The sequence below is a fragment of the Blennius ocellaris genome (assembly GCF_963422515.1).
Source record: "Blennius ocellaris genome assembly, chromosome: 1".
Taxonomy (NCBI): Eukaryota; Metazoa; Chordata; class Actinopteri; order Blenniiformes; family Blenniidae; genus Blennius; species Blennius ocellaris.
Window position 1 is genome coordinate 19,203,217 of NC_137650.1, and position 14,565 is coordinate 19,217,781.

The window sequence follows — 14,565 nt, forward strand, 5'->3', positions numbered from 1 at the left end:
AAAATTTCAATGTTTGCATTTGGCAGCATATCCCTAACGCTGAACAAGAAGGACAGGCTTGTGGTAAAACCAGCAGTTAGTTACAAATGGTTGACTGGTTCTTAAATACTGTCTATGATTGGCCAATCATACCACAGAAGTCCCAGAGGCCATGATGTTGGTATTATGGCACTATATGTATTTTTAAGATATCATAAACAGTCTTGGATCTTTTTTTTTTCTTTGTTTTGTTTTTTTTATGAGAGGTACATGTGCCAAATCCTGTCAACAGTGGGGGTATTCAAGTAAAATGGTTCACTGATAATCATTACATTTCTTAATATTCTTTGAATCATTATCTGTATTATAAAACACTTTCTGATATTAAGATGCCATTAGACTCCAAAACAAAAGATTTGGAAAAATGCCAATATCAAAATATCAATTTGTGAAAATGATAAATTACATAGTTACCAAAGGGACAATTAATGTTAAACTAATCTGAGTCTGTGTTTGTAGGTGTGGGGAAAAGAGGAGAACCTAAAAGACTTGCTGTCTGATGTGGCCGTGGGCAACTTACAAGATGGACAGTCTCCTGGAGTGTATCTGTGCGAGGACCCCATCTGTGGCATGCAGGTATGTCTGGACACACGAGTTGTAGATTAAACTCTGTGAGTGTGTGTCTATGCACTGCCCTGGGCTTTGGATCAATATGCTTCACCTTTGTTTTTGTAGCCTCGGGCACATCTCAGTTGTTATAGCTGCTGTTTGCACTGCTACATTCTCAGGCATTCATCTTGAATCAGATTATCTTGGATCAAAGGTTTTGTAGCTATTACAGTCTTTTTTATCCAAAAATGCATGATTAAGTCATTCGCTGGCCCTGTCGGTGTCTGTCTGAGTCGGAATCAATGCCAATGCCAGTTTAAAAGGCTTTGACATGAATGAAAGTGAAATAAAATCACTGCAACTCCAAAAGGCTTTTTCATTTGTTCAAGGTTTTGTTTTACATGTCAAGTTTTACTTTTTCTTTTTTTTTATTTAATTGACTGATAAACAATCTACTTTGGTGAGCACGTTTTAGACAAGAAGACATAAGACACAAATCCAATCAACATCATTGTTGTTGCCACGCCATTGTTTGGTCTCAGGTAACCAGGTAACCACACAAAATGACAGAGTGTGATCTGGCGTCTGTGTGACTGCAGTTATATGTTTATAGGATTAGAGGGTCTGATACAAGCACATCTGTGTAATCCTTAACTAATCTGACATAATCTCATCAGTAATGATATCCTGGGTATATACACACACACACACACACACATACACACGCATGCACGCACACACGCACCCACCCACACACACACACACACACACACACACACACACACACACACACACACACACACTCCATCGCTCTCCGGCTCATCTTTGCTTTCCTCTGTTGATTTCTCACAAACCTGCTGGCAAATTACAGAATGCCTTATTGGAATATGTCCATCAGCTCATGCTGAATTCTCGCAGGGTGTAATTTTATCAGTGTTTAAGCACTCTGGCAGGTAAAATGAGCCCCTCCAGCTGAAATGAAGAGGTACTTTTCCATCACTCTGGCTTTCTGTCCCCTCACTCACTGTTGCTTCCTTATCATGTCTATAAAAACACAATATTCACACTTCTTTTTTTTTTGCTTCCTACACATTCTCCAGCTCCAGAACCAGTCTGAACTGCGTGCTCCAACCCCAGAAAAGGCAGCCTGGTTCCTGGATGCAGCCATAGCAGCACGTCACAGCAGCCAACGTCCTAACACCTCGGAAGAAGAACACAGGAATTCACATATGCTGTTTACTTTGCACATATACCAGTATCGTATGGAAAAGACAGGCAAGGGAGGGAGTAAGTACTACTCATTGCAATTGTTCTACAGCAGCGGATGCTACAGTATTCCACACATTATTCTTCTCTGTATTTCTCATGATTGTGTGTCTGGTAATCACAACAGAATAAAGACTGATACAAACATGTTTTCACTCACTGACATTGCAAACAAAGCTCGAGAGGATTGTAAACAATAATGACTGACACATCAATCTTTATTCCACATATAAGCAGATCAACCTATAAGCTTCATATTGATCCTTATTCACCACTATGAATAAATTGAGAGCTTAAGCATAAAGATCTTTGACAGGGTGGTACATACCTATATCTATCTGTATGATCCTCTGATAAAGTCTGTGTTTAGATGAATTTCTTATCATATCACACATTTGATTTTTTATGGAATAACAGTGCAGATTTGGTCTTTGAGCAACTGTGTGGTTGAGAAAGAGATACTGTTATAAATGTCTGACAAATTAACTACATGATAATAGCCATGTTTGGTGGATTAATGTGTGAGACAGAGGAAGAAACCAGATGCTAGATGGTACCTGTACAGAATGCCATGTGAATGTTCATAGATGATTAATCACTTGGTTGACAATATGCAGTGTTTTTCAGCTTGCATTCAACCAATCAATAAAAAACTGCCACAATCATTCTCTGTGCATTGATAATATTTAGATTAATGTTATAGTCTGGTGTGTATTTAAATTGTCGTGATACGCTCATAAATTATCCATCTGCCGTCGTTACTGCAGTCATTTTTTAATTGTCGCTTACCATCATTTGTCCTCCAGCATTTATGACCCCTTCTTTTTTTTCTCTCTTTTTTTTTTAAACTTCTACAAGTGTCAGGAGGTCGCAGTCGCCTCCATCTGCTCGATCTGGGCAGCTGCGACGTTAAAGCACTCAGTGGAGGAGGAGCAGGAGGAGGAGGAGGTGGAGGTGGTGGGAAAAGCAAGGATAGCTCTTCATCCAGCTCCGCCCCTCTGTGCCTTTCTCTGTCTGCCCTCGGCAATGTGATCCTGGCCCTGGTCAACGGGAGCAAACATATCCCATACAAGTAAATTTTAAGTATTACTTCAATCATCTCACAAATTTTTCTGGATAAGAAATGTACTCACAATGTCAGGAGACTAATCAAATGAGGGGGAAAATAATTTTTTGGGGGAAAACAATGGCAATTTCCATCATGTCCAAGGTACAAATTACTGATGTGTATGTTTGTGTATGCGTACGTTTTGTGTGTCTTTCCATATGTCCGTAGGGCATTTGGAGGAGGATAGGGAATACGTTATGGAAGTTTGCTTGAAATAAGTAGAAAAAACTTTACACATGAATTGAAAAGGAGAATACAAAAGGTTGTAGTAATGAGAATATGGAGGAGAAGAGCTGGATGTTTTAGAGCGGGAGGAAAAGAGGAAACTGAAGCAGACGGCAGATTTCTTAAGGTGCTTCAGGTTTGGGAAAATTAACGTCATAAACAATAACAGCTGCTGTTACATATTCATCACTTTCATTTTGCTGGTTAAGCAGAAGAGATAGAGAAAGAGAAAGAGTGATCATACAGAGACTTTCACAAGTCAAAAATAAAATTATGTGGGGAAGAATCGTAGTGGGTGTTGTGGCACTTATTCTGCTCGGAGACAGTATGTGAACAGTGTATAACATTTTCTATGTGCTCATTTTACCTTTCTCTAACTCCTCTTGACTTTCCTCCTATCTCACTCGTTCACTGTCCTCCAGGCTCTGCAGCTCTCTGCTCCGTGCTCACTTAATTTAATCACCAGCTTTTGCATCTACATTGCAAAACAACCTGCTACTTAGCACAGAGGCTGTGAGCAAAGCTTTGCTGAGTCTGATTTGGCATTGGTGAGTCAGACTGTTGCTGAAGCGTGATAGGATTTGACTCAGTTCAACGACAATGATGTTGTATTCCTGCCACCTCTCCGTAATGGAGAAGGAAGAGCAAGACTTCAACACTGTCTGGTCTGACTGAGTGTGTCACTGCAGGTCTAAAGTCAACAGGATGTTTGAGGCGAGTCAATAACCATTCATAAAATAATGGTTGTTGGTGCTTTTGAGCTGGAGATATTTCCTCTCCTTTGACAAAATGAATCTGTTTCGACAACACTTTGGAAGCCAGACTATCTGCTTCTGTTGTTTGTCTGGTGTGACAACAGTGTTTGCACAAGAGCTTACCACAATGAAATGACGTATAAACCCTCCCTCAGAACAATACGTATAAGTGAAGTTGGGTTTTATTTTGTCATTCACATTCTGCTGAAACTGTTGCTTATTTGAGTTAAAGTGCTAACTCTAATGCGCTGACATGCTCGCAATAAAAATATTAACATGATAGAAAAATGATCATTTTGGGCAAGTAAGGATGACTTTGTCATATATTATGCTGACTACAATATCATACATCTACAATATCATGATTTTTCAGAGCAATTCATTAACTATCGTGAAATTTTGAAAGCTGCTTTGATCTTTCTATCCAATGTTGGTTATTTAATTTCAGTTTACAAGTCCCAGGTATGTGTAAAATTAATCAAATCCATCATGTTAATGTCAAGCAATTCCAAAGTGTCAAGGAAAAAGGAGTAATATGGAGGTATTCGCTAGATACAGTAACAAAGAAAGGAGAGTAATGTTTTACACCAGGCTTGAGGAAATTCATTGTTGTTATAAATGAGACTGAATAGAAAAGTATAATTTTTCAGTTTTTCTGAACAATTTATTCAGGCACAGGGGCATATGCTACATTAGCCTGCCATATAAACAAGGGTCAACAGTTATTTGATTCAGTCTTTAGTTGAGCAGACAGAAAAATGTTCTGCACTGCAGGTTTAAATTCAACACATGTCCTACAAGTCTGCTCAATTTTCTTCATCACAGTCGCTGAACCCTCCTTGCAATGCTCCACTGCATTCAGGATTTTGTCCCATCCTGCCCTCATAATCCCAGCCTTTTTATTGTGTAGTACTGTTGCTAGGTAACATACCAATCGGCTGTTGATCAGTATGCGTTCAGACTTTGTATTTTTTTGAGCTTCCCAGTTCAAGAGAAGTGCTCGACTGTTGTCTGTCACTGCAAAGTCACTACCGACTGCAAAAGTCCAGCAATCTCAGTGTGCTCTGAAACAGCCAGCAGACTTGTGAGACCTCTAAACAACCGTCTTGACAGGCTGATTGAGTCGCCACATGCTCATGTTGGTGTGAGAACACTTGGCACTTTTGCTGAATATTAACGTTTTTCATGAGGGACTCTGTTCAGACCACTGCTTTGTTGGGTTGAAATGTTTTTCTTCTGACAGCTTCACTCATGATAACAGTGTGTAAATTTGAGAGTTGGACTCACAGTTTGTCAAGCATATGGCAAATACTAGCATTTCTTACTTGCTTAATAATTACTGCTTCTAACATACAATTTGACGCCAAAGCGTTAGATTGGTGCTTAATATATTCAATCCACTAACAGGTGGCATGATATTTTTATTATAAAAAGCGATATTTCATAGTTATATTTACTGGCAAACTAGTATTAAATAGAGCAAGGGCAGAAAGGTAAACTTCAATCCAACATTCACCACACTTGAATTAACATCCAAATGAATACTTCATGAGTCATGAGTTTACCTACATTAAACTCATGGAGAGATGCAGAGAGAGGGAGAAAGAGGGGCGCTTGTTGAAGCCTGAGGCTGCAACGTGAGAAAGAAAAAAGAAAGCGTCGATGAATAAGAGGAGGTCAAGATAGGAGTGTGTACATACTGTGTGTGTGTGTGCATGAATGCATGTGAATGTACACACAGGCGTGTGTGAGACATGGCTGCAGGCTGTTTCGTTAAAAAAAAAAAAAGGTGGGGTGGGGGCAGCAGCATGAGGTATCGGGCCATGGAGGAGTGGTACTCACTGTCAGCCTGCAGGCCATGGCACACACGTGCACAAACGTGCACACACAAAAGGCTATGAATGATTGTAGTAGCCCACCCAGGAGAAAATCTTTTCTTAAACACACAACCTAGTTTTACGCTCCCATCTGCTTGTATAATCTCTCTGGGAGATAGACCATCTCCCAATATTAGGCTTTATGAGAACCAGGGAGCTTCTTAAAAAGCTCCATAAGCTTTACACTGAAATAGTGTCTTTGCATTGCCATTTAATAAAGGGTTTCATCACTATTTACTCGTAATTTGGCCTTTCTAATCTTGTAGCCTGTTTTATTTTCTATGGAACTTGTAAAATGTTTGGTGGACTCATCTGGAAAGATGAGTTGTTAATAACCCTTTGTCAAATGTCAGGCCAATGTGGGCATTTGTTTGAAAATTGACCAGTTTTGTGATTGTGTGCGTTTCCGACGTGTCTTTAGTGCTCACATCTCGGTCTATATGTGTAACCCAGGGACAGCAAGCTGACCATGTTGCTAAGGGAGTCGCTAGGCAACATGAACTGCCGGACCACCATGATTGCTCACATCTCTGCCTCACCCAGAGATTTCTCAGAAACCCTTTCCACCATCCAGATTGCTTCCCGGGTCCTCCGCATGAAAAAGAAGAAAACTAAAGTCACCGTGGTGAGTTTGACTTAAACCTTGATACTTCGTTCACCTTCTGTCAGGCCAGTGACCACACTGGGTAACTTTGTCTTTTCCTCTGCATTTACTCAAAAACTCCAAATTACAGACAGACACAGGATTCACACTGAAACTGTTTTTGTTCAACACTGAAATGAATACTGCATAAAATATACAATCTGTGAATGATCTATAAAAGTAGAATTAGTGACAATGACGACAATGCACGCTCGTTAAAATAACGCCATAGTTGTTCCTTTGCTTTAACAAAGCCTATCTTGCTCCCAGTCAGTGCACCTGATGGATACTTTCTGAAATACATAAAAGCAACTGCACCTTTGAAAGATGGTGATACTGTATTTGATCATACGCCCTGTTCACATCCATCTAATGACATTGACTGTGTCTATCTTTGAACATGCACACTTCCAGTGAGTCAGAGATAATGCCCTTTTATATTGAAGGACAGGAAGTTGAGGGGTGTTAATGGTATGACAATAGGGTTTTAGAACCTTTTGCAGTGAAGAGATTATTCTATTTACAGACATCACACACTTTGTATCAATGAATTGTGGAACATGTGATGTTTGTTAGTTTTCACTTTAAATATATAAAAGCATTTGCATTGCTCAACAAGGGGTTAAAAATAAAAGGTATTTCTTCTAATCATATAAAACTCTTCTTTTTTTTTAACATTGTCATTATTACTGCTAAAGTCGGTAATGATCAGTAGAGTCATGCCTCATTAGTCTGACTGGTTTTCATACCAATGAGATATAGAGTTTTCATCTTGCTCATTACTTTGACCTGGCACTGTGCAGTGTTTTATTGTCTGGACTTTATGTGAAAATCTTGTACATAAAATTGAAAGTGGAACATCAGGTGTTTTATCACTTCAGCTGCTGACACGCTCAATCTCACACTGCTCATTTTCACTTATTTCAAAATTGTTCTGCAGCGGTGTAAAATGTGGGTAAATGAAAAGCTTTAGATGAAATTCCTAAGAGAAATAAGGTGATGAAGGAAGTCTAAATGATTCAATGAAATTTCATTATAGGAGATAAACGATCTTATCTAAATCTGGGGGTATCTCCTCTGAGCTGAATATTGACCTGTGCTGGTGTCATCTTATCGTCCATGCCTCTCCCAGCATGAGTTGTCAATTAAAGGCCAAGACATCCAATAAAATCAAATCAAACAGTATATATAGACCCTCTCACTCTCTGACTTTTAGAGACTTTTCTGACTGTTTAATGTTTTTTCCCCCCCAGCAATACACCTCCAGTTCCTCTGGTGGAGAAAGCTCTTGTGAGGAGGGTCGCATGCGCCGCCCTACCCATCTGCGGCCTTTCCATCACCGTGGTGACACTGACTGTGACCTCCCCTTGCTGCGACTGTCCAGTGATCCTGATGAATACTCCAGCAGCGAGCAGTCCTGTGACACCGTGATCTATGTTGGCCCAAATGGGGCTGCAGTGTCCGATAGAGAGCTGACCGACAATGAAGGGCCACCAGAATTTGTACCAATAATTCCTGCGTTGCTTCGAGGAAAATCATCCGAACAGATCCAGACGCAAAGTCAGGCAGTTGGAGTACAAAGCAAGGTCAGTGAAAATAATTTAAAGGAACAGTTCACACTTAAGAAATGAAACAATAAAAGTTGATTTTACTAAAGCATAAGAGAATTTGTTCTTCCACACATTTAGTCTCAGACAGAAGAACAGTCCAGTGGCCCCTCTCAGCCCCTGTCTCAGGCCTCTCAGTCACTACTCGGTCAACCATTGGCCCCCGTCCCGGAGGAAGGAGCCGAATGCTTGAAGTGCAACACATTTGCTGAGCTGCAGGAGAGACTGGACTGCATTGATGGCAGTGAAGAGGTGACAAACCTATTTCCTTTCGGGGTTTTTTTTAATACAGTATGTGCTGTGTGGTCATTCACACTTTGTAAAAAAAACAACATTTTATTATTTACCTTATCAACAATTTCTATCCATCTTGTTTGTACTGATATGAAATTCTTAATCCTGGTATAGCAAATGGCATTTTGTTCTTTTTCATCCTTTACTATGTTAATTTTTGCAGATAGCTAAGTTTCCTTTTGAAGAGGTTCCAGTTATTAAACAAGGTGCCAAACAAGAGCCATGTTTATCTTCATCTTCTCCATCCGCGAGCCCAGCTCTCACCAGCTCTGTTGCTGTGTTGGATTCAGAAACGAAAACAGGTCAGAGATTATTTGTTCTCGATTGTGTCTGTGCATTACACATGGTGACCTATATAATTTGTGTTTAAACACTCTCTGTAGTGTTGTATTTTAGTTTCATGAAGCACTTTTCTCCTTTTACTGCTTTGCTGCAACTGCGCTCTGTGTCCCACATCTGCAGACTCTGCATGTGCTGAAGGAGAAGCGGGTCAGTGTGTCTCCTCAGCAACAAGTACCTCCAACAGGAGGACCAATGACCAGCAACTGCAGGAAATCAAGGAGGTGGTGGAGGAGGCAGAGTTGGCTCAGACAATGATCCACAGCCTGGCTCAGAGTTCTGGGTGTGCCATCGTCACGAGTGCCAGGAGTGTCACAGGAAGCAGCAACATCACCTCAAATCCTCTACACAGGACCAAGAGCTCCCACCTACATGACAGGTGAATATGCAATGAGTTTTATTCAAGCTGGGCACTTTTTGGTGTAAGTGTTGGATGACAGAAATGGTGGGTCCATTATGTTCTCTCTCCAGTCATGAGAGTTTGAATCTGGTGGGCTGTAATTCTGACAGCAAGGCACGCCCTCTGGGATCACCGCGCCTTGGTATTGCCAGTCTGACCAAAACTTCAGAGTACAGGTGAAACGCACACATTTATTGGACAATAATAACTAAGAGTCTAGTTTTAATCTAGTATTAATAATGACAGATCACTGAAATATGAATTTCTATCATAACTTTGAGCACATTTGTGTCCTTGTCAGGCCTCCATCCTCGCCATCCCAGCGATGTAAGGTATACACCCAGAAGGGGGTGATGCCAGCAACTCCCCCTCTGTCCTCCCATACTCTGGCTCAGGATGGCCAGACCATGGAGGCTTTTACCTCAGACAGTAAGCAAGTTTCTACATCTTTATGCATGGGTAGCTATTGCAATGAACTATATGATTGATATTTATAAAGACAGATATTTATACATTTTTTTAAAAGGTCTGGTTTTGCTCCATTTTGAATCCTAAACTCTACTTTTTCATTTTAAATTTCCTACTTAAGTATTTTTCTAATATTTATGAAAAGATCCCAAAAGCAGTAAGCAACACATGATTTGCTTTATTGCGACATCTTTTTGACGAGTCATCTTGAAATAGTTTTAATGCGTTGATTAGAAAAAGGGTGATGCGACTTTAAAAAGTAAAAACAAAAACAGAATGCTATGAGTTGTTAATTCAGTGAAGCCATATTTAATTCAATACAGAATATAAACAACAAATCTGATGGTAAATGTGTAACATTTTATGAAAAATATGTGATTTTAGCAGCATATTTGAAAGTCGTAACAGAACAATGCTCCATTGTGTACCACTTTTTCTTCCCCCTTCATCAATCTGTAAACATCTGAAAATGAGACACTGCTGGAGTTTTGTTCCATTTTTGTCTGAAGTAGGATTGTAAATGTTTCAAAGGCTTGCTACTTCTCTGCAAGAGTTTTTGTTTGCTGATATGCTGAATGTTTTTGATTGGAGAAATGTGTGCACTGCAGGCATTTCAGATCTGTAGATGGACTTTAATACAAAACCATGCCGTTGAGATCGATGCAGTGTGTTGCAATATTCTGTTGCCAAGGCCCTCCCTGGAAAAAAATGCACAGATTTTGCCCAGATGTTGTAAATGATTGCGTCCTGTTTTTATTTACATTTTCCGACACAGTTATCATTCTAATCTTTTTAGCATTGGGAGTTATAGTGACCTTGTGTAGATTTGATCTCTCTTAAAAATGTTAAATGTCTATTTTGCGCACAGCATGTCATGTTCAATTTTAATTAATTTTTCATACGTTCGGTACTTTTATTCCCATGTGATCCTATTCAGTGTTAGACTCATGTTTCAAGGACAAAAAGATAAAGCCCTTTTAGAATATTAATTTACTCTTAATATCCCAGAGCCACTCTCAGTAGAAAATTATTTAGTCATTACTTAAATGTGATATCGAGGAAAGACAATTGTAGAAATGTAGTCTATCATTGAGTGACCTTTCATTCATCTGTTAATTTGTGTCAACTGTTTTACATGTTACATACTGAAGGATTTCAATGTGTTGTCACACACTAAATGATCTGAGCACAACAGTTTATATGCATCGTGAAAAGTGATTTGAAATTGTCATCGTCATGTCGTGACAGTTTCCCAAACTGCCAATGAACCAATGGGTGCATGTATTCTTGGAAAACGACCTCATGTGTAATGCCAAATGTATGTTTCTTTTTCTGCAGACAGTTTGGCTGCAGACAGCGGTCGTTCCTCCACAGATTCCCTGCTGTCCAGAACTTCTCCTGTCGGCATGAGTCCACAAGTCCAAGAGCCAACTGCCTCTTTGTCTGCCAGCCTTGGCTCAGCTGAGACTCTCTGCGATGATGACGTCCCTCCGATACCTCTGGACACACACAGAGAAGGTCTGTTGTGGTACACTCACCATTTACCAGTGGGAAAACAGTTGGATGCAAAATGTCGTGATGACATTTAAACTTTTATAAAGAGATGCAAATATGTACGATGATGTAGGTATAATCAAGACATTAAAATTCTGGGATTGCTCCCTGCTTTTTTTTCTCCTCACCTTGCAGGAGCAGCTGTGTCCGTGGGAGCAGTTGGACCTGTTGTGCTTGGAGAGGATCAGCGGATGTATGTTGTGGCTCCTGGTGGAGTCGAGGAGGACCGAAGCGTCACAGCTGAAGTTCAGGGCTTGGTCTGTCGGCCAACGAGCATCATGAGTTTCAGCAGTGACTGTGACTCTGTCATCGCTCTTGCATCACGCTCTCAACCCATCGGCAACTTTAGTGATACGGTTTTGAATGGGGCTGTGGAGGCCTATCAAATACCTGCATGTCCCGTCACAACCTCAGGGGTCACAGAAGTCGTTGCAATGGCAGAGGTGAGTAGGCCTGCTTTGGGTTCATTTGGTCTATGGCTGTTCTATCTGCCAAGTTAGAGAGTTCAATCTTTCACAAATTATCAAGTTTAATACATCAAACCTAACTGTCTTTTATTTCTGCAGGTGGCAATGGCAAAGCTGCGGACAGAAGGTGAAGCCATTGTCACAGGATTGTCTGCCTGTGGTTCGCCCATTACCTCCTGGATGAGTGACCTGAGCATGGGCAGTGAAGCTGATCAGTCTCTGCACAGTTTCAGCCAGTCCCAGAGCCAGCAAGGAGAAGCACTAGCAGATCCCGACCCCAACCAGAGTTTTGGAGTTGATGGCTTTGGTGACTATGACAGTGGTGGCAGACTCCGAAGAGGAAGCATGGAGGGAGAACTGGTACTGTCAGACAGCCTGAGTGATAAAAGTACCCATACTAAAGAAAGACGAAGAAAACTGCCTCCATCTATGGCTAAAACTAACATCCAAATTCTGGCAGGACCTACAAACATCTCTCCTTTTAAGAACAATGTCAGTGGTCATCCATGTGTGGCTGTCAAACCTATGGTCATACAGGAACCCACCATCATCTCCTCACCAACTAAGACCAACTTGACGAAAGACCCAGTCAAGTGCAATGCAGCACTCTTAGCTTCCCTTTCCAGTGAGATGAGCTTCGAGGACCCGTGGCTGAAACGTGGCACAGAGGAGGGAAAGTTCAGGGAGCTGGTGTGTGAAGTGAAACCAGAGAAGAGAGAAGTTGAATCCTTTCTGAGCAAAACAACCGAAAGAGCTGTATGCGGGAACCACCAGAGCCTCTGCAAGGAGGGTAAGACATGGGCAGAAGATTGTTTTACAATATTTCAGGTCTGTGGTTAATATTTACTATTAATAAATGTTTTATCATGAAATGTATACTTTTACAGGTGGTGATCATGGCGGCTCTAGTTCAGGTGGGGAGGTGGTGTCTTCTCCAGACTCTTTGAAAAGAGTGGTGGATGGTTGTGAGATGGTTGCGGTTGTTGTCCAAGGTGAAGGTCTCATCTACAGCCCTGATATTCATCGCACAGCTAGTCTCCCTCGTGGCTGGCATCGTCTTAACCGGCATGACGGTTTAGACAATGGCACAGAGTATTGTAACCTTGGTGTCACCACTTCAACTCCCTGTAGTCCCCGGGCCACTCTGGACCGCTGGGGAAAACAAGGCTTTTTCTCCCAGAAGAAGGGAGGAATCCCACCTCTTCCACCAGTGCGAAAGTCAAGCCTTGATCAACGAAACAGGGCAGCCAGTCCTCTTCACCTGTCCAGCCAGGGTGTCTCATCTCTGGGCAGCTCACAAGATGATGCTGGGATATCTGGAAGTGGTGTTACCAGACAGCGTGGCTCCAGCATAGACAGTAGTAGACTTTTCAGTGCCAAGTTGGAGCAGCTCGCCAACAGAACTAACTCTCTGGGCCGAGTCCACAACTCACACAATGGCTCCAACCATTACGACTGCTTCTCCCTGGAAAGAGGGGAGAGCCTTAAAGGGGGAGGAGTCAGGGGGGACAGCACCATGCCTCGCACTGGACGAAGCCTCACTCGCGCCGGATCAGTATCCTCTCCAAATGGAAACACCAGCAGCCTCAGTCTCAGTGGTAGCCCCGGTTCAAGCAGCGCTCCACAGTCTCCAGCCAAGACCAGCGGTCAGTCAAAGATCTCAGCAGTCAGTAAGCTGCTGATGACCAGCAGTCCTAAAACCAGGAGCCTGTCTGCCTCCAGCACCAAGACTCTGAGCTTCTCCACCAAGTCTTTAAGCCAAACATCCAGTCGCAGCTCCAGCCTTCCACCTAATGGAAAGGTATGCAGCAAATTTCCCATTTATCCCTTCACACATACATACAGTACATACATCCACCAAGACTGATTGAACTCACATATTCAGCATGTTTACTCCAAGGCAACAGTTGAAAGTACATTTTCACCCACTTTTTGTTTTTTAAGCTTACAAAGAGTCAGCACAAAAAATATACCTGGATTGTTATCCGAAGCCAAATAATTAAAGGTTTCCTTGCTGTTGTTCCTCTTTACAGCAAACTAAGCTATTTACTTATTTTCCTCAGCCACAGAGTTCAGTTCAGGGACCTCTGCAGCAGCAGGAGAGGCCTTCTACTGGGTCTTGGTCTACGCAGTCTCTGAGCCGCAGTCGAGGGGGAAGTCTGGCTGCCAAATTGCCTCTCCGTGCTGTCAATGGTCGAATCTCAGAACTCCTCCAGGGAAGTGCAGGCTCCCGTTCTAGGAGCCATGCCCAGGGAGGAGGCACAGATTCAACTGAGGAAAGAGGAGTTACAGGAGCAAAGTGAGTCTCATTTTATCTCACATATCAACCAGTTATTTCTTCCAGTGCACATTGATTTTTCCCAAGGTCAAGAAACCTGTCTTTGAAAGTTCTGTGGGCCAGGTGATCTCGGAATAAGTGGCCAAATTCCCAACACAAACTGTCATTTAAATGAAGTCAGTAAATATCTGATTTCTATTTTCTTGTTTCTAGTGTTGGGGGAGCCAGTGCAGGAGGAGGCGGTGGAGATACTCCGGGAGAAGAGAGGACAGCAGTGGTACAAACACTGCCGTCTCCCTACAGCAAAATCACGGCTCCCAGAAAACCTCACCGTTGCAGCAGCGGCCATGCCAGTGACAACAGGTAGGAGCTGAAGTGCCATGAGAAATGTGAAGCTGAATTTATTTGAAAATCGATTTACTTGTTGTACTTGTTTTGGGATTTTAACCTGAATTACAATCTCATTTGGCTTCTAACAGCAGTGTACTGAGTGGTGAGCTCCCACCTGCCATGGGGAAGACTGCCCTCTTCTACCACAGCGGAGGCAGCAGTGGCTATGAAAGCATGCTGAGAGACAGCAGCGAGAACACCGGGAGCACCTCTTCCGCTCAGGACTCTCTCAGCGAACACAGTTCAGCTACCACCTCCTCCCGGCGGAGCTCCAAAAGCAGCAAGAAAAGCAGGAGCAACACAGGT

At 42.0% G+C, this 14,565-nt stretch overlaps 1 protein-coding gene across 1 annotated transcript in view; it reads left to right on the forward strand.

Annotated features, from left to right (window-relative positions):
- kif26ba (kinesin family member 26Ba) overlaps nt 1–14,565 on the forward strand; it is a 79,495-nt gene that overhangs the window by 59,759 nt on the left and 5,171 nt on the right. The window contains exons 9-25 of the mRNA XM_080501934.1: nt 499–615; nt 1,689–1,875; nt 2,713–2,926; nt 6,273–6,444; nt 7,716–8,048; nt 8,151–8,321; nt 8,527–8,665; nt 8,826–9,081; nt 9,174–9,278; nt 9,404–9,531; nt 10,909–11,088; nt 11,449–11,567; nt 11,691–12,381; nt 12,479–13,392; nt 13,655–13,890; nt 14,098–14,232; nt 14,349–14,563. Coding sequence (XP_080358060.1) covers nt 499–615; nt 1,689–1,875; nt 2,713–2,926; nt 6,273–6,444; nt 7,716–8,048; nt 8,151–8,321; nt 8,527–8,665; nt 8,826–9,081; nt 9,174–9,278; nt 9,404–9,531; nt 10,909–11,088; nt 11,449–11,567; nt 11,691–12,381; nt 12,479–13,392; nt 13,655–13,890; nt 14,098–14,232; nt 14,349–14,563 — 4,312 coding nt within the window. The remainder of the gene's footprint in view (nt 1–498; nt 616–1,688; nt 1,876–2,712; nt 2,927–6,272; nt 6,445–7,715; nt 8,049–8,150; nt 8,322–8,526; nt 8,666–8,825; nt 9,082–9,173; nt 9,279–9,403; nt 9,532–10,908; nt 11,089–11,448; nt 11,568–11,690; nt 12,382–12,478; nt 13,393–13,654; nt 13,891–14,097; nt 14,233–14,348; nt 14,564–14,565) is intronic.